General features: G+C 36.6%; 1 protein-coding gene across 4 annotated transcripts in view; it reads right to left on the bottom strand.

Moving 5' to 3' along the window:
* Positions 1–569: 569 nt before the first annotated feature.
* The window catches only part of ERO1B (endoplasmic reticulum oxidoreductase 1 beta), a 29288-nt gene continuing 5350 nt past the window's right edge, over positions 570–24507 (bottom strand). Inside the window, exons 3-16 of one of the 4 annotated variants that reach the window (XM_419554.8) lie at positions 22679–22762; positions 20920–20961; positions 17658–17740; positions 15671–15744; positions 12768–12888; positions 12633–12679; positions 11562–11573; positions 10289–10315; positions 8752–8844; positions 8347–8593; positions 7514–7583; positions 6257–6343; positions 4837–4970; positions 570–3978 (exon numbers count right to left, since the gene is read on the bottom strand). In XM_419554.8, coding sequence (XP_419554.4) covers positions 3918–3978; positions 4837–4970; positions 6257–6343; positions 7514–7583; positions 8347–8593; positions 8752–8844; positions 10289–10315; positions 11562–11573; positions 12633–12679; positions 12768–12888; positions 15671–15744; positions 17658–17740; positions 20920–20961; positions 22679–22762 — 1182 coding nt within the window. In that variant the 3' untranslated portion in view covers positions 570–3917. Of the gene's footprint in view, positions 3979–4836; positions 4971–5233; positions 5502–6256; positions 6344–7513; positions 7584–8346; positions 8594–8751; positions 8845–10288; positions 10316–11561; positions 11574–12632; positions 12680–12767; positions 12889–15670; positions 15745–17657; positions 17741–20919; positions 20962–22678; positions 22763–24507 lie in introns of those variants that run through there. The other 3 variants (XR_005858829.2, XR_006938918.1, XM_046939491.1) reach the window with 3 other exon arrangements.

Below are 24507 nucleotides of genomic sequence, written 5' to 3'. Positions count from 1 at the left end.
ATCAGAGTTATAGGACAGCTTTAGAGGAAAGTAAATTACATCGTTATCATTTGTGTAACAAGTGCAGGTAAACTGAGGGTGAAACAAACGCATCAGTAACCAAATGTGTTATGTTCAATAGATATATCAAATGTAAAAAAGAAAAGATTGTGGAAGTCCCCCAGAGGGAATAATTTCACCAGTCAGAAGAAAAATAAATCCTAAATTGTTTTAATAAGCTATGCTGAGAAAGGGACAGAGCAGTATGAGCTTTTTGCCTCTTCCCCCCGCGCGATGGGACCTAGCCAGTGGCTACATTTGTCCATCTTATTACAGGGACAATTTAATCATGCCACACAGCCTGATGGATGTGCTGCTATATGGAAATAGCAACCGATATGCAGCAGCGTCTATGAAAAATCCAAAACCGCCATTTATGTTTGGAACACAATTAAAGTGAGAATGAAATCCTGCCTGTCATCTTAAGCTTAAACCACAGAATGACCGACCTGTAAATAATTTAAGCTGCACGATTTCTAAAGCACAGTTGAAACCCGACATGAAAATAAACCAGCTAAATTCACAGGAGGTTATAGCAGAAAATACTTTAATTTGTATCTCATAGATTCAAACGTAGCAAAGATTCAGAAGTGTTCAGATCTCAGTAAGCAGTTTTAACATTGATTTCAATAAATATTATATTTTAATAGGCTAGATAAATGGAGAGATTGTAAAGTGATGAGCTGCTGATTGCTAGTTTATAAACATAAGCATCTAGATTATTTACAACATAATACAGATCATTTCCCAGAAAAGCACAAAGCAAGGTCAGATAAAGACCCGATCATCAAAACACAACTCAAAGTGTGGCACAGTGTATTTCATGCATACACAATGACATAACACAAATCACCAGTTGAAGTAGGAGAACACATTTTATTCCAGCTTAAGTCTGTATGTTTTACTTCTTAAACTCTGTATTCTCACCTTTTTCCTCTGGCACTTAGGAGCAAGTTTGTTCAGCAACAAACATTTTAGCTATGCTGTTTGCATCAAGTCTTTTAACATTTCGCTTACGTCTTCGTGACTTTGTCTTCTTGCTACCTACGTGATTACAATCATTTTGTCATTTGTACAGGGAGATGTAATTGTAAGCTGAAATGAATGGCAGACAATGTTGACAAGCTGATCTCCAATAAGGAGCTGGAATTTAAAATGGTTTACAGCTCACAGACAGTGTATCTAACCTTTTTTTTGTATAAAAACATCTGTAAATTTCTAAAATTTAAGTTTACATATAAAGAACTTTGTCATCCAACTCCCAGAGCAGAACCTCATAGGCAGCACAGTCAAAGACTTGACATCAAATACAGTAAAAAAGAAAAGTAGATGACAGGAACAGTTTCAACTGCATTATATCTTCAAATGCAACAGAACCTCCCTAAACACAGAATTACCATGCTCAGCTGCACTCATGTTTTCATGACACGAAAGGAAAAAGAGACATGTGTCCTTCTCCTAAGGACCCTGCTTGGACTGTGCCAATGAAGGTATTAAGGAGCAGGTATGCAAGATCTGTACGCCTGAATCTCTCACCTGTCCCATAAGGAATTAAATGATGCTAGGCTATGGTGCTGCTTCAATGTCCACAGATTTTTGCCAGGCACAGATGGAAGAACAAAAACAAGAAGTTGAATCCCTAGAAGGTTGGAAGCAATTCACTTTCCCCAAAAAGCAAAATAGGGGGAAAAAGGAAGAAACAATTCTAGGGTAACACAATTTGTTTTTCCATCAGAAAATCCTGCCTAAAGCTTTAGGCACTGCAATATATAATTGCAGTTTAATCTTAGCTATACAAGACTTCTCACTTGAGTGAGCCTGCAGGTTTCTAGCCCTTGCTGGTCAATCCAAAAGGGGAGGAATTAATGACTAACTGAAAAAAACAACATACACAATAACCCAGAAGACTTCAATACTCAGCATAAAACTTATTTGATCAAACACAGCTGTACACATTTGAGCTGGTCATTTAAATTTTCAAGTTAATGGAGAAAGCAAACTCTGGGGTGCAAGCTACCAAATCCTAGAGTATGTCAAACCAACCTTGGAAAAGGCCAGGTGAGTCTGCCTCGACACCACCTGCTCTCCTCTATTAACTAGAAAGGGAGCCCGTGATGACTTGCTCAGGCAGGTGCCCACAAGTCAGAGAGGCATTAACTTTCTCTAACACCACATTAATTTATTTACTGGCTTAAACAGGAAATAAGGACAGGAAACCAACTGTCAATTTGTGCAACTATCACCAGCTTTTTTTAATTTTTTTTTTTAATTTTTATTTTTTATTTTTTCACTTAGCTTATCCCACTTTGACTCAAGAGGGTTTTTGTTTCTCAGGAAACAATACTTTCCTAACAAGGAATGTCAGCAGGAGAGTCTCATTTCCAGATGGTACAAGTTAGAGTCTAGTCTGGAAACAAAGGATGGAGCATATTCCAGCTTTCAGGAATATTTCCTCTCTAAAGGACCACATCACAGAAGCCAGTACCACTACAATAAGTTTTATCAACAGGTCACTAAGCATCCAGTAGGGTGAAAAACGTTTAAGAGCACTTTGTTTCAAGAAGATTAGTTTTTCTTTTTTTAAGAAAGAACAGAAGAGATGTATCTACACTGTACCAGCACTTCCTACATTCAGAACTCCTAACTTCACCCTCTAACACAATGTTTTTTAAAAAAAAAATCATTTTAAATTTAAACCACATTTGATTGCTAATAGTCAGTAGTGCTGTTCTGACTTCTGTTTTGGACAATGATAAATTACCATTGACATTTGTGGACAATGATACACAAGTAATTTCTTATTTTATGAAACTTACATTATTAACATACCCGTTTTACTTTGCTGAATATCCTTTTAAAGAAGGTACAGTTAGGGATTGCATAGATACAATATGCAGTATTAACTGTCAGTGTGATTACGAATTCTAAAAAGCATTTTTTTTTCTTAAAGTGACTATAAAAACCAAGTTCCTCCTTTTTGATCTTCTAACACCATTAAAATATAACCCATTACGAGCAAATCTATTTTCAGTGCTCAGAGAGCAAAATGTGCTGTTTCAGTATCTTAGACGTTAAAAGGACAACTTCTGGAAACTGAACCTGTGATTACAAACCAGAAAACAAAATGGGCTAGACACAGACTTGACTGAAAAACTTCCCAGCTAGGAATGCTCCACTAACCATCTTCTCCCCAGTCCCCAGCCCTGACCCCTGAAGTAAACGAGGTTGTCAAGGGGCTGCAGATGAGTCACAACTGTACTGTGTCAGAGAGAAGGTGGTTATTTCAAAGAAAGTAAGAACTTCTGAAAAGCAGCATGTAAGGGAAAAAAAACTTTGATATCAGCATGATGTAAAGGAGCTTGGTACAAAGTAAAGTTTTCTGCTCGGTAAAATTAAGTTTCATATTACAGTAAGAAGTCAGGACTCAGCAAGAGCTTATTTCCTTTTCTGGTTTACTTCTAGACAGCTAGAATCAGCATACCCGGTCCTCAGAACATACTGATGCTCAGCACTTGGGTGAGGTGAGGGGTGAACCATCTCTTGCAGGACAAGCCAAGTCAGGACTGAGGTACATATGTTTTCGTATAAAACAACTTTCTCAGAAAGACAAGAAGATGAAGGAAACTTACGGTGTATCAGTACAATAGAACTGAGCAGAGAACTTAAAACAGATCAGCATAATTTACACATTTAAAAACTATACTTCATTCATAAATATCTCTTCTAATTAATAACCATTCCTAGTTTAAACATAAATATTCAAGTTGGTATTTGATTTTACTTTTTATCAGTTCATGGGAGTCCTGTAAGGATCAGTTCCTTCTGCTCAATGCAGTCATGTAAATGGTCTTCACTAAGAGGCTGCGCAAAGGCCTTCATTACCTTGTCTGCTGTAGTAAAACTTTAAAATTCTGCAGCTCTTTTATACTTGTGGAAAGCCTGCAAAACAAAACCCCCGAAGTGTTAGTAAGTCAACTGTGAAAAGAGAAGTGCAAATTGCAGCCTTTCACGGGGACTTTATTTTTGTTGTTTTAAACTAGAAAAAACAACCTGTGGAAGACAGTACCATAAGTGTTAAACAGCACAATTACTTTCTCACAGGAGATTATTACCTGGCTCTCCATCACATTTATATTACAGGGATTAAAGTTTACGTGTCATATATTTTAAATATCTAATACGGTGTAACAGTGTTTACCCTATTTTAAACAAGAACTGATCATTACATTCAAGATCAGAAGCACCAGCATGATGAAAGACACCAGCTTTCCTATTTTTTAAAACTGTTATGAAGTTGTATTTCGTAACTTGAACACATATTTTTGCTGTATCATGAATTAATCAGAATGGAAGTTTTATTAAAAACCATCTACATCAAACTCTAAATCCAAAAGCCTAAGGGCTAAATGACAGCATCGAAAAAAATCAGTTTTTTTTTCTTCCTTCTCACATATATGTATTTAAAAGAGAAATATAAAATGTACTTCTGTAGTTAGTAGAGTACAAGAAGCAGGAGACATATCCAAAATGTAATGCTTAGAACCATTTAAGAGATTTATGGAATGAATGAGATTTGAGATAGAGATGAATTACATGCAACATAAAATGATGATCAAGGCTAATAATCAGAGCCTCATAAGCTCAGCTTGAGGGCACAGAGTTTATCACTAATAACTGTTCAGCCTTTGAAAGTCACAGTTGTGTGCACAAGTCTTTTCTGCAGACCTTGAGAGCTGACACTGTAGTTTTACTAGTGTGTTTTTTTTTTTTGCACTACACAAATTGCAAGAATCTTACCTTCCAAAGGCGTTTACAAGAGCAACTATTTCTTGACGTGTTAGTTGAAAGCCTTTCGACGGGCTATTCTCAGGAAGGTTCTGTATTTCTTTCTCAGAAAACAAGATCTTCAGAGCAGTTCCTAAGCCTTGAGTCTACAAGAAAAACCTCAATATTTTAATGTCAATAAGGTCAATGGGTAAGGTCACTTCTTCCAGCTCTCAGAAAACAAACAAACATTTTAAGCAAAATAAACATACAAATACTAACCCATGCAATCTGTAGTACGGATTCTTAGAAACTGATACTCCTTCAACCCAAATAACTGCACACAAACCGAGACGATAATGCAAAAGCATGCCATCAATTGTACACCAAGTTCATTCACTTAAGAATATGTTTCCTCAGGTATACTTACTCTAAACCCTCATGTTTTTAATCTCTTCCTCTCCCATCTCTTTTCTTCTCAGCCAGACCAGATGCATATGAAAGCATGGCTGTTACAACACTTCCAGCTCCCTCCCTGCTACAGTACAGATGCCTCAGGAGCTGTGGATCAGATCTCCGTTTTCCTTCTCTCCTCCCCCTACCAAGTCAAACTATGTTTTTATTATGAGGTGTCACAACACTTCTGCTTTCTCCATCTCCAGTCCCAGTGGAAGACATTGCAGTTTCAGTTTCAACCCCTATTTTATATACAGAAATAGAACAGAAAAAGCTATTCTTATTCCCCATTTTAATCAAGCTGGGGAAGCAACCACTCAATTCTGATACAGTGGTTGAAGCTCGGTGCAAGAGAATTTTATAGGTCAGGAAATCTGGCCCTAGTTCATTTAGCATAAGAAGAGGTGATAATAGATCAGAAGCATGAATGAGTACAGGGTAGGTAGAACTCTGTAAATTCAGCAGGGACAACTATGTTTTTTGCTGCTATGAATTTATTTGAAACTTGAACTCTGATAAGCTTAATGCTGCTGTCATTTTGGACTTAATGCTAGCATTAAGGGTTAAAATCCTGCTCTCAAAGTCTCCAGAAATCAAGACTGTTTTTCGACTCTTGGCTTCACTGCACCTCTCATAGCATTTTATAATTGTGGAAATCTGAACTACTTTATTTTTTTTCCCTTATGCTTCAATTTGTGGAGCTGAATCTCATTAAGCAAAAGTGCACTATTTCCAGAAAGGCTTCCCTGTGCTGATTCCACAAGACTCATCTGCTCACTGGATACTCAAAATACTGACTGGAAATAAGTCTTTGCCTTGGGGTTATCTGCTCAAAACACTTTTCTTCCAGAGAATACAAGCTACACCTTTTAGTCAAAAGAATCACCACTGAATAAACAAAATTAAACCAAGCATACTAGTTTAATTGTTAAAAAGCAAACCAAACGTAAGTCTATTTTTAATACGTAGGTAAGGGTATCAAAGACCAAAACCATACCTGCAGTTTGCCCCACAGCCTGCATTTATCACATCCAACACAATCCATTATGCGGGATATGTTTTTGAAATGCAATCTGAATTCTTCCTAGCAATTAGAAACAAACAAAAAAGGTTAGGTTAAATTACCTCTTAGCTGTACCAAAATTCACTTAGTACTACTAGAATACAAATCAAATTCTCTTTTACTCAAATTGAGTGAAACCACTATCATCTGGGGTCAGACTATTATAAAGATTCACATAAACCAGAATCTTGCTTCCAAGCCACTTCTAATACTCAGTGACTTGAAAAAGTAGGACGTGCAGAGTAGCACTTGTGTTCTATAGTGTTCTCAGTTTCCAGAAACTTGCTCAAAATCTTGAGCTTTAATTACTTACCTGTTTCCCTACACAATTTTAATTCCGTTGTTCAAATCCTTTTTCAACCAACCTACATACCCAACAAACCAGCAAACAAGTGCCAATTCACAAAAGACATTTCCCAACCAAAACTAAGGGCAGACAGCTGCTTTGCAGTTTCAGAGTGGAAGCAAATACGATATAGAACTAATTAAGATCATCTAAATTAAATATTTCAGGTCAGAAAAGAAACACTGGCTGGGCTGATTAAGTACTGGCACCTTCCAAATAATACTATTTCTAATGTGGATGAAATTCTGTATAATACTAATTTCAATAGTAGTAAGTATTAGTAAGTATTCAAACAGATATTTACTGCAATGAACCACACACCAGTTGTGGAAATGTAGTGCATACCAATCTGAACAACAGCCTGGTAACACTGGAAGTTACTATGTAGTACCAGCATTCACAGCAGGATCCCATGTCCAAGAACAATGCTTTTCTGATGCTAAATTCATACTTTATTTCATTGAATTGTGCGTTACGTATATATTAGCCATACGTATTTTAAGCAAACACCAATTTCTGGAGGGGTGGGGGGGCATCCTATGTGGAAGTGATACTATATTTAAAAAAAATATATTGCTTATACCATTAATACAAAATCAACACATTTGCATCAGCACACTCCTGATGACAAACACAAGGTACTAAAACAGATTTTACTCTACTCAACTTGGCATAACACCTTGCATTCATTTACAGTGAACAGGATTGAGAGGCTTCAGACAACTCCTTAAGTTTTCATCCCTGTCTTTTTTAGTCTACCTCTCAGAAGCACATTGCTGAGAAATTTCCTAAAATAACAATTCTGAAATCAGTATTTTAGATGCTAATCAGTAAAGCAGCTTCACCTTCAATGACTTGGCTCCTTTTTTATCTCCAGCAAACATGGACTTTTCATCAAAGTGCATATGGAAGGACCTAAGAAAGACAAAACAGACAAAAAACCACAGATGTTGCACAAACTACAGCATAGCTCAAGCTTGCACAGCAGCTGTTAGAGTAAATACTCTGAGTTTCTAGTTTCACATCAAAAATTTCCCTCAAGTCTCATATCACTGATCTTCAAAAGCACACTGTTATCAATTTTGCTATTCAATCACTATATCTCGAAACCTGTTACAGTTTTGCTGAGAATTCTCTTCATTTCCATTGATCAAGACTTTTTAAATATACATCAAGAATGGCTCAATATTTGACCTTTTAGTTGTCTGAACTTTGTATTTGCCGTCTGAACACATCCAAAACACCTAGCATGACTGAAGACACAGCATGCAACTGATCAAACATTACTGAAAAGATGAGCAAAAGAATTGGACTGAGGAACCTTACAGAGCAAACAATCTTCCTTCTGTTAAGTCTATGATAAAAGCTGGATTACTTGCTGGATCATTAATTAAAAGAATGTAAGTACTATTTTCTTGTTCAAAATAGATCCTGTATTTTACACTGAAGAATCAGACAAAATAAACACAGAGGGGTGGTATTTTCCTCCTCTTTTGTTCTTATTTAAAAATATAGGTATTCAAGCCTTGGAAATATTTAAATTTCATTATTTTACTTCCTCACGCTACTCTTCCCTCTCCTATTCCGTCAATAAGTCATCTACTCTCATTCTCACTTGAGATTATAATTGAGTTTCAAACTACTGAAAACAAAAAAGATCAACAACTTCATGCCTTACTTTGTATCCCTGAAGATTTCTAGTAAGAGAGCTTTAGATTCAGCATCCTCATGGCCGTTTCCAGTGTAAAGGTCAACAACAGAACGCTCAAAGTATGGTGCAACCTTTGACAAAGCCCGCAGCTCTATCAAATACAGGAAATACAAGTTTTTCAGCCTTCTTGGTCCTTCTCCCTTTGTTTCAATGGGGTCAAAACGGCGAGTGAACTCTTTCACGTTTGGTCCCCAGCGAGGTTTCCCCCAGGTTTCTACACAGGAAATAAAAAAGTACAGGGGGAGGAGAATAAAGCATGGATTTGGAAAATGCAGCACAATAGATAAGTATACATAAAGTTTAGAAAAAAACAAATATATGTTTCAGATATTGTAGTGTTTCATTCAGCAGTTTTACCTCAACTCAAATTACCTTCAAGAAGATAATTGGCACACAGGTGTAAATTGATGCTAGCATGAAGTCCAGAAATAAGTTTATAAAACACTCTTTTCTCAAGGCAAAGACCTGTTGTGGAAAAAAAAAAAAGACAAGCAAATCTCAGCCTGGGTACTCGAAACAATGCATTAAAGTTAACAGACAATAACATTTCACTGATATAAGTCTGCACCATTTAACTGTCAAGAATTACAATTATAGTGCCTCATCATTAATTTCAGCAGTATGTTTTGGAAGCTATTGTATTCATAGTAAAAAAAAATATACCTCTTACTTTTATACATAAAGTATCACCAAGAATAAAGTGTGACATTTCTTAGTTGGTTTTTCAGTGTTTTAATAAATACAGTCCAATAAGCATCCAACAAATTGCTACATGAAAGTAAGATATTTATACTGTTTACGCAACGGACTTAAAATAGTCTTGAATTTTGACTATCTGGAAACCAGAACTCTAGCGTGACCTATCCTAGTTAGAATTAAAGCTACCATTGCTTTAGAGTAGCGTTCTTACAAAGACATCAAAAATCCAGAAAGCCCTATGGCACTGGAAAACAGCCAAAAATATTTCTTCCCAGCTGTACTGTAAATTCACTGAAGATTTAAATGCACTGAGCAAAGCCCTGAAAACATGACTTTGATGAATAAAGGCTTTCACAGCATAAAAAGAAACGTAGTGGCAATGGGTGGCCAAAAAATTATTTATTGCTTTGAAATATAGCTTACACGAAGAGACAGAGACTACGTTTAGAATTTAGGGGTTTGCTTCCTTCATAAATATATGTTTGGGTGATTCCCCTGTCACTCCAGTTTCTACAAACAGAAGAAGGAAGAGCTGATGGGGAAGCCTATCTGTGAGACTGAGATACAGCCTTATCTACAGCCAGCATATTTTAACAAGCATGTGAACATGCACTTTTCTACAATAGAACCAATTAAAGCTTTCCAATAACAGAAGATTTCTGAAAGGCATAATGAACTAAGTTTCAAATTAAGTACATGTAATTCATTTATTCCCCCCCCCCCCCCCCCCCACGGCCTACAAATTTTGATCAAAATACAAATTTTGATTTGTATCACTGTAATAATTCCATTTAAATATAAACAAATTGTTATACTTTCAGAGAATATCTCTTATGCATTTTTATTAGCCACAGAACCATTAAAAGCTTTAACGCTTTTAAAATTAGTTTTAAAATACAACTAATAATGTTACCAGCATATGCAGGGATGCATTTACGTCTAAAAGAGCTGATAACTCATTAACAAGTATTGAAGTGAACTTCCTCTTTACAAAAGATGAAATGTTACAGAGTTTAAGGAATTCATCACATAAGTGAAGAAAAACTTTTCAAATACCATCAAGGAAGAAAATTATTATTTGAATGACACTCAAGTTCTGTACAATTTATTAATAAGTCTACACTACGAAAAACATTTGGAGAGAAGAAAAAGTACTACTGTGTTCTTCCTAGTGAATTTCAATTATATTAGTCCATCTAAAAGGATTTACCTTCTAGCCATGTGTAGAAAGATTCTCCTGTAATGTTAGAAAACATTGTTAAAATAAAGAGCATTCATTTTCATCAATAAAATACATTTATATAACTGTGCGTATTAACATTAGCTGCCATCTGGACAAAAAACTAAACAACTTATCTACTGAAGTGAGAATAGGCACTGACATGGCTGAATTTTGCAAACAGTTAAAATCTGTTGAGGTCAGAACCAGAGAAATACAAGAATAAACATGGCTAAGCTACTAGCAAAGGTTATGAATGCACTTGATTAAATGCACTAGTGGTTAAAAACGTGACAGGCAAGTACAGCTGAGAAAAGAGGAGTGCGGAAAGACATCTCCTGTACATTTTCTGCAACCATCACTGTTACACTTCACAGCAGTGACTTATATAACAATTATTTCCAAAAGCAAAGAAACTACTGCATCCTGGATTCTAACATATACCAGCAAACTTCAGGTTTGAAGAATGACCCAGGATTCTAAATTAAACATTGTCTTACTCGACTTACACGTACATCACTTCTTTACTGGATGTGTTCTTAGATTGTAAACTCACAAATACTTCATGCTTACACTAAGTTTCACATGGGTACCCCCTTCTGCACTGCACAGTGTTTGACATGATCAGCAGCAACCAAAAATAAAGTGAATCCCTGTGCTCAGATCCAAACAAAGAAATACTGAAGACAAAGGAATGTCTTCTGATACAGCAGAAATCCATCCAATCAATTTCTGGTTAACTTTGTTAGTATCTGTACAAGCCCTAAAACCTCTCAATTTAAAGATCTGCTGAAGAAAAACAGCCAAAAGTTTAAGTGATCAGCACAGAAAGCAACTTTATACTAATTGATCCTAAGCATCAAGGTTTATTGCTTTAAAGCAATATTAGCATTGTTTATATATAAAATGAACACTAGTCATATCATCCAAAAAAAGTAAATGTTATCTATTACTACCTCTAAATGATAATCCTTTGGAAGTCAACATTAACTAAATTCAAAGCAGAAGAGGAAAACCCTATAGGTCACTGTTGCAAAAATGTCTTCTTGAAGTTCTTCCTTAATTACACACAATAGGCAAGTTTGAAAGCTAAGGAGGAAAAAGAAATCCTGCCTGCTTCTTTTCATCCTAACCAGTATGGCATCTTTTCTATAAGCATTATGTATTTGGATCCAGAAGAGCTTCCTCAGCTTAAGAAGCCACAGGGGATCACTGGTAATCCAGGCATAAAATACACACACAAAAGCAGAATAAGATGACTTACCATCATCTCCTCCTAGGAAGTCACGGCAAAAGGAGAAAATAAGAATCCATGAGCATTAAAATCATTACTTTCACAGCAAAGCAGTAATGAAATACAAGCTTTACCATAAAAACTGAAAAAGTACAAGAAACCTTATTTACACCACCAGAAAATGCAGTCTACTTTCCATCCTATTTATCCTCCTCAAGATGGCCTGAGACTAAACACAATAATGAAAGTCACTAAGAATTTAAAATCCTAGTACAGCTTCTTTAAAGCCATGCATTAGCTTCAGAAAGACATGAACTTCAGGTCACATTATTCAGTGATCTGACCAATGCTCCTTTCTGAAATCCTAACCCAAGATAAACTACTCTTGCAATTACTTTTATTGTATGTGCCAGCAGTAGTTATTACGAGCAAAAGCTATACTGAGTTTCTAATATCTGGTGATGTTTTCTATCTATCTGTTGGTTAAATTACATTTTACAAGAGAGACATGCATAGCAACACTGATTAACTTTGAATATACACAGTTCTGAATTTTAAATTGAAACTCTAAAGCCCAAGTCACTATGCTTGTTTTAAATGAATAACTGAGCCTTAAGTATTCAATTTTTCTTAAAATAATTTTCTTTGTACACTTCCAATGAACTAACCATTGTTTACAGAAAGCGTACAGCTACACTATAGTAGGATGACTATGCACTGAAGGGAGTAAATTAAGTGCTCTAGGAAAAAAAAGACAAGGGATGAAAACAACTGTCGGATCATTGAATTTTAACCTACCTTCCCAGTCACAATATAAAATTACTGTGACACTTCCCCGTTGAGTAGTTTTAGATACCCTTAAATTTTCAGGTGGCTCCCCGACATTACTAAGCCTATTCATGTGCATAAAATCAAGCATGTTTGTAATCCAGCATCACAAACATGGTGTAAATACTGACAACGGATAGTTGCTTCAACACAGGAAATTTAAAAAGCAGAGAGCACACTCAGAGACTAAAGAATATTATTTGTATCATTTGTACCGAAAAGTCACTATGTTAAAAGAATTGCATTAAAAAAGATAAAATAGACAAGACCCACCCCTACTAGGTGCCAGTGGATTTAAAGGACGATAGACAGATCGAGGCCTAGAAAATAAGTTAGAAAATGCAAAATCAGTTCTAAGCTAAATTGAAGTGCAAGTATAAAAGTAGCCTTCCTCTCCCACCCAATTACTTGAAACAGTTTTCTTCATAGATGCTGTTCCACACTCTCCAAGCAGAGGGCCCTTTGTATCCTGTGTAACGCTCTGGATTCAGCAGTAAATCCACATACTGCGCATCTGGAGATCTCTCATCTAAATAAGAAATGTTTTGTTATGTATTCTAACTGATCATTTTAAAAAGTCTTTAAAAGTCATACAATTAAACACAAATAAGAAGTCTTGTATAATACTCTTATTTCTCCAGTTGCATTACAAATACCTTGTACATAAAAATAAGGCAATATACACTCTAAGCAGAAAGCTAAATAATATCATCTCTTATGCTGCCATCATTTCCACAATTTCTTACCATTTTCTATGTGGCTTCTTCAACTTCACTGTGAACACTCTACAAACCACATGCTTCTATGCCTTACGCAAAAATATGAAGGGTGTTTTATTTTAAATGGGCTTCAAACTCAGGGCTTAGTTGACCAGTGTTTGGTGTGAAGAAACAAAAAGGGGAAGACAATTGATTTTTTAGAAACGGGTACAGTACAAATATGGCTCCTTAGCAAACACAAAGAAGTATATCTTGATGGTGGAACATAGTCTTTATTAGCTGAATCACTTTTATTTCCAAGATAACCCTGTATGGTTGCATAAAGCATGGACCCTATTGCTTAACTGAACAAGCTTTCTGCGTAGCAGAAGCATAGACTGCTGCAGCCCTGCTATAGTGGTGAACTGCTGGGTTGTACTATTTAAGCTATTAGGATATAATCGGATCCTTAATTCCAATGCTTCTGTTGGAGCAGTGAATTACAAATTATTTATTGGATTGCAGTTTACAGTGCATTTAGTTTGTGGTTGGACTTGATGAACTTGAAGGTATTTTCCAACCTGAGCAATTCGATGATTCTATATTCCAGGACATGCTGTTGGTTATGGAACAAAACATAACTTGTTGAAATGTTGCTTCAGTTATATCCTCATCTCTAAAGCTGACTTCAAATTCACGCAAAACATCCACATTAAATCACTGCCTGAAAACTGTATAAATAGAAAGCTAAGTTTTATGTTACAACTAGTAGAAAGCAGGAATAATTCCCTCTCCTTTTCCTCTCTGAAGTTCTAGGTCAAGAGCAAATCATGTTAAAGAGACAAACACACAATACAAGCCAATAACCTATACTTATTCAAAGGAATGGGCCAAGCAACACAACTGAGCATTTCCTCAGATGTTGAAGAGAAGCAGACAGAGTGAAAACTGCTCTAAAAAGAAACAATCCTGCACAAGACATTAAGCATCACTTCAGTAGTAGTAGCAAAAACAAAGAGACTGACAAGACACACAAGAACAAAATGAGAGCCAGATGGAGCACAGCTAACCAAAGCAGTTCCTACACCTCCTGGTCACTTCAGCTCTCCAATTTTTGTTCTCACTGTGCGCTTACAACTGCGTCTGAGGGGCAGCACAGCAGAAAGATGGAAAACTGACCTAAGTTGAGATGGTATTTTTTCTAGCTAGATCAATTCCCTTACTTAGTATATCACTGAGCCCAACAGAAAATCCAGTAAAAAATAAAACTGAAGATACAAATTTGAGGTACAGTTAAGTGAACCAAGAGCTCTGACCCTACCAGGAAGAGAGATGAGGAAGAGGAAGAAACAGCTTCTCCCTTCTCCCTATCACTCCCAGTAAAGTTACTCTCTCATCTCCCTCCTCATCAGCTCAAGAACTCACCTAATAAGCCACTTCAACCCCAACAGTCTGTGAAATAGGAAAGAGACGTCAACTTTCCAGGTACTCAAATTGACACTAGCTCACCATGCAGTGACAGGCATGCCAAAGCCAGGGCAAAAAGAACAGTGGAAGCACACAGCTGGGCGTAGGCAGTAATCCTTTTTCAGTAGGGCACAATGTTGGAAAGAGATGGAGGTGGAAACAGGAACTACTTAAGCTAGTATTATTTCTGAAAGAAAATGCTCCTAAACTATACCTTTCTCAACTGAGTCCTCTTAAAATTAGGAGTAGGCAGCTTGAAGATGGAGACAACAGCTTATTGCATTGAACAGTTCAGATCTACAGCAATGCTCAGTGAGTACACATTAGAGAAACAGTTCAGACAAAATTTTCACAGAAAAGATGCAGCAGAAGCACTGGAAGAGAACTGCAGATGTTAAATACATGACAGCTGCTACTTTCTCAGGTGACACCCAATATTAGTCTAAAGGTAGATTAGAACATCTTGCACAGAGCCAAGTCTTCCTAGCATGCACAGCTTTGTAAGGTACTTAATGGAAATGATTTTTGCAGCCTTCCTTGAACTTGGCAGTGCTCATGTTTATCTGAAACACTCTCCTTTAACTGTTGAATGTTACACACAAAATAGAAGGGCTCACACGTGGAGCAGAGGGAAAACGAACTAGCAGCCTAATGTTTTAACAATCAGAAGTCTTTACAAATAAGGGTGAGTATAATGCAGAGATTGTCTGAAACATACCAAGGCTAGAAGAATGTCATCAGCCCAAGCATAGAGAACGGAATAGCAGCAAAAATAATATGGTAGTAAGAAAAAATTAGGCGTAAATAATTTGTGCTGAATACAAGTCTTTCATGAGAAGCAGCTTTTTAAAGAAAAAATGCTAAAACCCTCCCCATTTGCTTTCTCCTTATTTCTCTAAAAATCTCCTGTTCACTGCATTAACAGGCAGTAACAGTGAATATATATATTGTGTGTTTTTTTTTTTTTTTTTTACAAGGAGCATTCAGTTGTCTAAACTGCTTTCTTTGCATGTAAGATAATATGAACCGTCACATGCCAATGTCATACAAAACTAAGACTTAAAACAGTTACTTGCAGAGTAGCTACAATCTTCTTTTTAAAAGACAGTAAATAAAGCAAACACTGAAGAAGCTTAAACACTTTACCATCAAGTTCACAAAAGTGATCCTGTGAATCATCATATCTTGCCCAGTCAATGAAAGCCTCCTTACTTTGGTTACTGAGGGAAAGAAAATACATGTGATTTTAAACTTCCAAATAAACAATATCAGTAGGAGCTACTCAACAACATAACCCATATACAGTAATTAACTTAAAACTTAATTCTGAACTATTATATCTGGCACACTAGAATACATGGAGTTGGGCAGAGATACAAGCAAGCACTGTGGTACTTTCTGAAGTCAGTTCAATGTTAGACAGTAAGAAAGATTTCACCATCATTACTTAAGCAAACTCTGCACCGGTAGTGACTTTTCTTCCTTGAGTAAAAGAATTCCATAGCACACATTTTTAGCACTTTCAGAAGTACTTCGGCAGCTGTCACTACAGGAAAAAAAGTCCTTGTATTCCTTAACCTATACTTTCAAAGAAATATAGAATACTTAGCCTTGCCTTTGCATGGGAGGTTGGATCTCTAAAGGTCTGTTCCAAGCTAAATTACTCTACGAATATTACTTGAGTCCTTCAAATAATAACATTAACGCCACTCACTCTAGCAATTTCAAAAGTGCAGTGTATCAGAGAAACAAGCACTTTGAAGTTTCCATGCTACAAAACAAGTAGTGCTAAAAGCTAAATGCTTCCTTCAATACATATGTAAGAAACAGCACTATTTATATTTCGCTGTCAGTAGCATGGCATAAGTGAAACTAAGATTGGTTACTCAGCTCCAAGGTGCAGTAAGTTTCCCTAAAATACCCCAAACAACCCATTTCATTTGATAAAAATCAGTATTAGCTCAATTTGACATCTGCAATTCTTAAACAAGGTACATTTTTAATCTACCAAAACACAATAGGAGGTTACATTGGAGATTCAGTGAGGAGTCTTACAAACTTTCCTGATGTACCTCTCCAGTAATTACTAGCAGGGAAGATTTTATAGTCATAGTTAATATAGATGATTAGTGGAAAACAGCCCCAAACCAAAAGGATTTTGCAACTCTTGCAACTTTAATCAATTACTCCAGTCTTGCAAAAGCCAGTCTCTTCAGCCCTCTGTACACGTGCTAAATTACATTGTTCTTTTAATTCACAGAAGCAGAATTAATGGCTTCTTGGTTACTGGATAGAATACACTTGGGTAAGGCTCTGTCCAACTTGCTTTAAAACACTACACAAAATAGCATCAATTACTTTTTTTTTTTAAACCATAGTTGCTTTTTATTAAGAGCCAGGACAGCATTTTTATCAGTTAGGACTGCTGAAACCTATGGCCAAAGCCACCAGACCTCTCGGCTAGTGATAAACTTGTTTTTCTATTTTCACTTTTTCAAAGTGGTGAATCCAGCAGAACACGAGCTTTCCTAAGCTGTTCTGCTCTTTCCTACTCAAAAACACCACCATCCTGCAGAATTTGTACCATCCAACCTTGGCTGTGCCATTCAGTTAGCAAGACCAGGGAACTGATCCAAGCGAAAAATAACTTTGCCGACAAGAAAAATGATGTGCAAGTTCCCTGACCTGGTTCACTGAGTGATCACAAACAGTCACATCATTGTAACAGAGAGGCCCAGATAGAACCCCTTAATTCACCACAGTCATCTAGAAAAAGAAGGCTGATACTGGTAACAACTGGAAAAGAGTGGTTTTGTTTGCAAACTTTATCTCCTGTTGCTGTAAGATTCCTTCCAAACAAATATAAGTACACTTAAAAAAACCTAGAAGCACTTTTAAGACAAGGAAAGTGTCTACTTCTCACATTATACCTTCAGGTATTTTTGTATCATTTCATATTCACTTTTTAGTGGGACACAGAAAGAACGAAGAACAAAAACCAGCATATTGCAAAACCAAGACAGACAAAAAGAAATGCTGCTCCCTTGCTATTTTGTGTGTGTGTATATATATATATATAAAATTATGTGTATTATATAATATTATTTTTTAACCGCTGTAAATCTCAACATACCTTAAGGTACTGTTAACTGCTCCCAGTTTGTTAGCTTGCTCACAGTCTTCCAATTCTTTGGAATTATTTGCAGCTTTTGAATACTGTAAGAAAGGTCATATTTAATATACAAATAAGTTACCTAAAATCCACTGAAAACAGGTGACGTGAAACACATTTCTAACTTCAGCATCCAACTAGTTAGTATCAGGGAAAACCCTCAAATTCTGGAAGTGGCAAGTAGTTTTTGGAACACTTATTTTAATTTTCTTCACTTAATCTTATAGGTCCATTTTATCCCATGCATTTAACCGCCACAGAAGATTCAGCCAAATACATCAAAAAGCAGTCATCTGCCACCCCTGAGAAACAGTCCAACATGCAGTATTTTCTGAGAAGCAAGTACTTTGGAAAGTCTGCTTTTTCATGATGAGCATGCTATATCTCTTCGGTTAGTTCAGATCAGCCAACTCAGCCTGTTGGCCACCTCTAGCTAGCCTGCTCACTGCTGGAACAGGAAAGGGCAGAATGAGAAACAGAGGTCTTGATGCCCTGCAAGCACTGTTCAGCAACAACTATATTACTGGTATGTTATCAACATAGTTTGAGTCAGGAATCCAAAATATAGTACCATACATACTGCTATGAAATTAATTGTTAGCAGCAAAACCTACTGAACTTCAAAGTAGTGAAAGAGATTAAAAAGTAATTTAGAGCTCACTAGAAGAAACTGCCAAACAACTTATCATTACTCTAGAAAGACCTTCTTGCTCAATTTTCTCGAGTTTGTTAGGTGTGGGGCTTCTCTTCACATCATACAGAATGGTGTTAAATGGAAAAATCTAAACAAGGAATGCATCTGACCTAGAATTAAACAGATACTGCTGATGAAATAAAATACTGAGATGCTGAGGTAAACATTCTACATGTCTAGAGTTGCAAACCTATCCCTACCCTGAAGAGAAAAATATTACTGCCAAGCAGATCATCCTAAATGTAAGTTCCCAAACAGAATGAATGTTCAAGTCCAAGCCATCCTTCCAGGCTTTGCTGTTCTCCAGTGTTTAACAACAGCTATGCAAGACCATTTATTTGACCTCTGACTAGATCTGGACAAAATACCTGTTTTTGACAAAGCAGAATCTTGTTAAAAAAAAGTTTCTGAAAGAAAATAAAAGTGTGCAGAAAGCAAAAACTGAAGTTACGTGCTATAACCTTGAGGTGCTGCACCCTTACTTCAAGGTTTAATGCACTGACTGTCATGAGTTCTTTAGTGTTTACATATTAGGCTTACATGACAAGGTTTAGGTAGTGGAAGGGCTGCAGGGCTGCCCTCTATGAGCAGAGCCCAGCAGCTGCCCCATTCAGATCAGAGCCTGCTCCAGATGTCTCCAGAAGGGACCTGCTGCTGGCCAGAGCTGAGCCACAAGTGACACAGGGTGTGTAGTATGCCTCTGGGGGAGCAGATTTAAGAAAGGGGGGAAAAAGATCTGCACAACAGCAGCTGGGAGAGAAAACTGGGAAAATGCAAGAGTAACAGTCCTGCAGCCAAAGTCAGTGTAAGAAGGCAGGAGGTGCTCCAGGCACTGAGCAGAAGTTCTGTGCAGCCCATGGGCATCATGCGGAGCTGCCCACAGTACAGCAGGCAGATGTGTTCTGAAGGAAGCTGTAAGCCCATGGAGAGCCCCTGCAGGAGTAGGCCCCAGATAGGAGCTGCAGCCCACAGAAAAGAGCCCAAAGTGAAGCAGCTCATTCCTGAAGGACTGCACACTGCAGGACGAGACCCATGCTAGAGCAGTTCCTGAAGAACTGCAGCCCATACTGGATCTCTTCATGAAGGACAGCATCCCATAGGAGGAATCTCATGATGGAACAGGGAAAGGGAACAAGCTGGAAGGAGTGGCAATAACAGTGTATTAACCAACTGCCCCATTCCTCCTTCTCATGCACCACACGAGGGGGAAGAAGTAGAAGCTGAGTGGAAGAAAAAATTGCTTTTAGTTTTCACTGCTTGACTCTGCTGCCACTGTTAATAAACTAACCTTCCCCAAAGCACAGTTTCACCCCAAATGGTAATTGGTTGGTGAATGATTTTTCCTGTCCTTATCTAAACTCATAGGTTTCATTTTTTTTTCCTTAATATTATCTCCTCCAGACCTTCTGAAGAAAAGGACCGTGACAGCAGCACAGTACTTAGCTACTTACCAGTATTAAGACACCACAGTCCAAGATGTTTTTACTACTCCAATGAGACAAGCCTGCAGAAAGTGAAACTAATTTTGTGCCTCTCTAGTACCATTTCAATAAGCTTACATCGGTGCCAAGAATTTTAAGGATGTCATCTATTGCTAACTGCTCTTCTGTGGGGAACTGGCCTTCATGGCTACATGATCTTCCAAAGGCAAAACTGTTCTTTGTGCAATTAATCAACAAAAACACAAACGAAAAACCCCCACAGAAGTCTAAATAAAGCTAGAAGTTCACAAGCTATGCTCAGGTGAGATAAGTAGTAACTATAGTCATTCAGGGAGGTGGAAATTGCTGGAGAGGATGTAGATAAAGATAGGAGTAAGTGCGAATCTACACACAGCCATAGCAATCAACAGTAAGAGCTCTCATTTGGGCCCTGTGGATACTATTATCCAGTTCATTGCTAAAACCCTTATTCTTGTGCACCATGTTAGGGATTTGGGCATGGAGAAGGATCTGTCATCCTGATCTGACCTTTTTTCTAGGTGTATATACACCTTACTTTCCTGGCATTACTAAGATCACTTAGTGATCTAAGAAGGTTGGCTTGGACAAAAGCAAGCAAAAGCCAACAGCACAAATCGACCACTTGAGTGTATCATCTTTAGGCTAATGATCTACTCAAGATCAGACATGTCTAAACCACACATAATTGTTCATCTTTTTTTGGAATACTACAGGTTGTGTTTACATACACACCGCTACTCATCTCAGCCTACAGCTTTATAGAAGGTGACCTGTACTCAGAAAGGTACAAAGAATTTCAGATCGGGCATCGTGTGGTCATGTTCCACTGTCTCTGGTCATTCATCGATTCAGTCTGTACCAACTCTCAAGCTACTGAAGCCTCAGAATGATGCAATGGTACCAACTACATCAGAAGCACTCTAATTCACAGAAGTGTAAGGCAGCACATAGGAATTGATGTTAACAACTGCATCTCTGCTAAGACTAAAGATAGGCAATAAAAAGCCACACATCTACTGTAATGTTAAGACTACAAGTCAAAGAAGCTTAGAAAATAACTACTTACTTTATTAGAGCTCCCAGCTTTAATTCCAACAGGTATTTTGCTCTAAAAAAACAAACAAAAATTTTTTTTTTTTACACTGCTCACAGACATTATCATGCTTGATTAAAATCTAGCAATTAAGTATCATTTCTACAGAGACTGATTAGCTAGCTTCTTTGCTTTCCCAACACGTTATATTCAAAAGTGCTACATCTTAGACTTGAACATTTGTACCAATAATATAAATAACTTTAAGAACTTAACCTACTGATTACATTTCTTCTTTTAAAACAAAACAGTTTTGTCACCTTTTTGTTTAAACTTAAGTTCATTAATAGCTAGAAACTAAAATTAATTTTGATAGCTGATAACTGATTTTAAGTATAGATTAGCCTTATAACTGAATATCAGCATAGCTAAAGAAGCCTGCAGAAAATTATGCATGTAATACCTAAACAAATTTAAATTGTTGAACACAGTATTTACCACAAATCAGGAGAAGACTACCTTTTAACTGAAAATGCAGGATTCCAGACAGGCTAAGAACCAATTTCTGCCTCATATGCCTCCTGAAAACCAATGCTGTACATTATATACCTGCCCTGATTAGTTGCTTGAATGACAACAAAGTACCAATTACTGTAAACTCTAGTCTCAGCCATAAAGGTTTCTTAAACTGTGTTTGCAAAATACTTTATCATCTGTAAAGGAAGAGACCTATAAGTAAATACGACTTATGTATACTTCATATAAAGAATTCCACAGATGGGAAGCTAAGTGTCCATTCTCCCAGTCACCTACTCACAAAATTATTTCAGAAACCTTTGGTTTTAGACTTAGATTAATATTTGCTTAGCCTGACAGTGTACAGAACATCTTTCCAATATCAAAAGCAAACATTTTTTAAAATTTCCCTATTTTTCTGCTTTTTAATACATAAATGTAAGTTTTAACTTTAACAGAAGATTAAAATGCAGAAAAATATATTAAATTAGTGGAAGTTAGAGGTTTTTTCTTTTTTTTTTTTTTTTTTTAAGTTACTTGTGCAATTATCATACTATTAGTTCACATTAGATATGTACTACTTAGTTCTCTTTCTGGCCAAACCTATAGTTAAAATACTGTTAAGCTACCGAGATCTTTCTTGCAAACTCAGCAATGGCTTGCAGTTCATGAAATCAGATAATTCTGTCACCTATTTGCATCAGTGACTGCAGAATGCACGTTTTGAGTCACTGAATGAGAAAGTTGGGAAATCCCAGCAAACAAAGACATAGGCTCAATCCAGCAAATATGTAGTTTTGAATTGGTACAGTTAAGAAACTTAGTCACATGTACAGTCTCTAAATACTAGAAAATGAGAGGAGAATGACTATTCCTAGAATTTGTTTTCCCACCAACAGGGAAGTAATCCATTTTACACTTGCATTTATTAGCAAAGAATAAATCTATCAGTGGAGGAGATTTTGTGTAAGTGTTGGTATTAATCAGAGAACTGAATCAAGCTGTACATGGACAGAAATATACTGCTGATGTACTAACAACTATTTCAGCACTGGACTTATCGCCAGTATAACCATTTACTTGAGAAAATTATATGACACAACTAGAAACGAGATTAAAAAAAGTCATTTCAACTTACTGAAGCTAAAAAGCGTGGTATTACAACAGACTTCAATTTTACTATAGTGGAAAAGTACAATGGACAGAATTACTCACTGAAATTAAACAAGCTGCTCAGCAAACAACCTTTCCCTACTGTACAGTATCTGATGCATACCTCAGGACAAGGCTCTACATGACAATCTTTGATAGAACAATGGCCATCATCAGCCCAGAACGGGCATGGTCTCTTTAGATTCACCTAAATATACAAAAACAGAAGGTTATAATCAGTACTTGAGACAGTTTAGAAAAAAAACAAAAAAGAGAACTCCCAGTATCAGGAAATCATCTCAAATTAAATACTAGGATAAAAGGAAAAGGGTTAAATTTAGTAGTTCAAAACATATGTGCATATATACACACACACATATGTATTTAAGCGATCAAGGAGTACACAAGCTCAAGCTTACCACACACCGGAGTTTTTAATGGTAAGGGTCTCCACAGGATAAAAAGATATTAAAATCCCAGTTAAATCTCTCACAATTAGTATTAGACCAGAACAGTAAATAACTACTAAAAGGAAGGGAAACCAGAAAAATACACTATAAAATAGTCATACTTAATCAGTTGTATTAGTACTAAACAGATAAAGAAATATATTTCATGGAAGACAGACACTAGTGAAGAAGTTTATTGGTTCAAATTAAGTGTTTGGATGATTTCAGATTTCGAGCAGTAAAAACAGACATATTACCACACTTCATAATTGTCAAGGAAGAATGAGTATCAAAATACTAGCAGTCTCAAATCAAAAAGCTGATGTTGTTTAAGTGTAAATAATGAAGAGAAACCATTTCAGAAACATTACCAGCAAAACTTGTCACGTTCTCAACAATGCTCTGATTTTTCAACAAACAGCACAGTAAAGTCAGAGTACCACAAGTATTAGTCTCTGCTACAGAATAAGAGGCTCAAACACTTGCTACTACGTTTCAAGTGGATTGTCAATATGAAAGTCAGTTAAAGAAAAAAAAAAATCAGTATTCTTTTGCATTAGCCTCGTACATATTAGTAGCATAGTGATGAAACACTTCACCACTCCCACACCAAAGACTACAAGATCTCATGCATGATCAACTACAAACATTGCAGAACTACACCATCTTGGAAAACTAGAATTACAAATAAAATGAAAAGCATCTATCTCTAGAAGCTATCACTATCTTTAGGGCAAAAATAAAAAACATAGCTCTACAACTTTCAAATTAAAGAAAAATTGTTTTTGTTTTCCTTTAGCAGAAAATTTTAGGCATTAAATTAATTCATGCCTGGTTCTAGATCAACAACTTGCTACATACTGAAAAACAAGTGAACAAAATAACATTCTAAAGAATCTAGCTGATTAAAGAGAATCACTGATGTAACACACTGCAGGACAAGGCCAAGATCCAAAAGCAAGGAAGAATCAGGGATGGCCTAGCCTGCCCTATAGGACTGGAACCTCCTTTTGCCAGCAGTTGGTAACCATGAGACTAACTCAGTCAAAATCTAACTTCATTTTCAAGCTCAGCAAACCTGAAACTAAAGAGCATCCGTCTTCAAAATCTTATGCTGCTCATCCAATTTCAACAGTGAGAGAAAACCAGTGTTTAAAGACATAGTAGAGTGCTACCACTCTACTTGAAAATTAATATTTGCAGTAGTTTTTCAAAGAAATGAAGTCTTCTTAGCTGGCAAACAGTAAAATCAGAACTAGGACAGCAGCTGATAAGGAAATCATTGCAATGTTGCAATTTCAAATCATCCACATTACTTAAAATACAAGTGCTGTACAACGTCAGAAAGATGCTAATAAACAATCCTCTTCCACACACAGCAGTACAAAGATGCTATCTTTAAAAATATCACTTATTGGCTGAATGAGAGAAGTCGTTATCTACTGTCACTGACTCCAGGATTAACACAGCAAACCTAAGACCTCTTAGGAGCATAACTGACAAC

The sequence above is a fragment of the Gallus gallus genome, chromosome 3, assembly GCF_016699485.2.
Source record: "Gallus gallus isolate bGalGal1 chromosome 3, bGalGal1.mat.broiler.GRCg7b, whole genome shotgun sequence".
NCBI lineage: Eukaryota > Metazoa > Chordata > Aves > Galliformes > Phasianidae > Gallus > Gallus gallus.
This window is presented reverse-complemented; position numbering and strand designations above follow the sequence as displayed.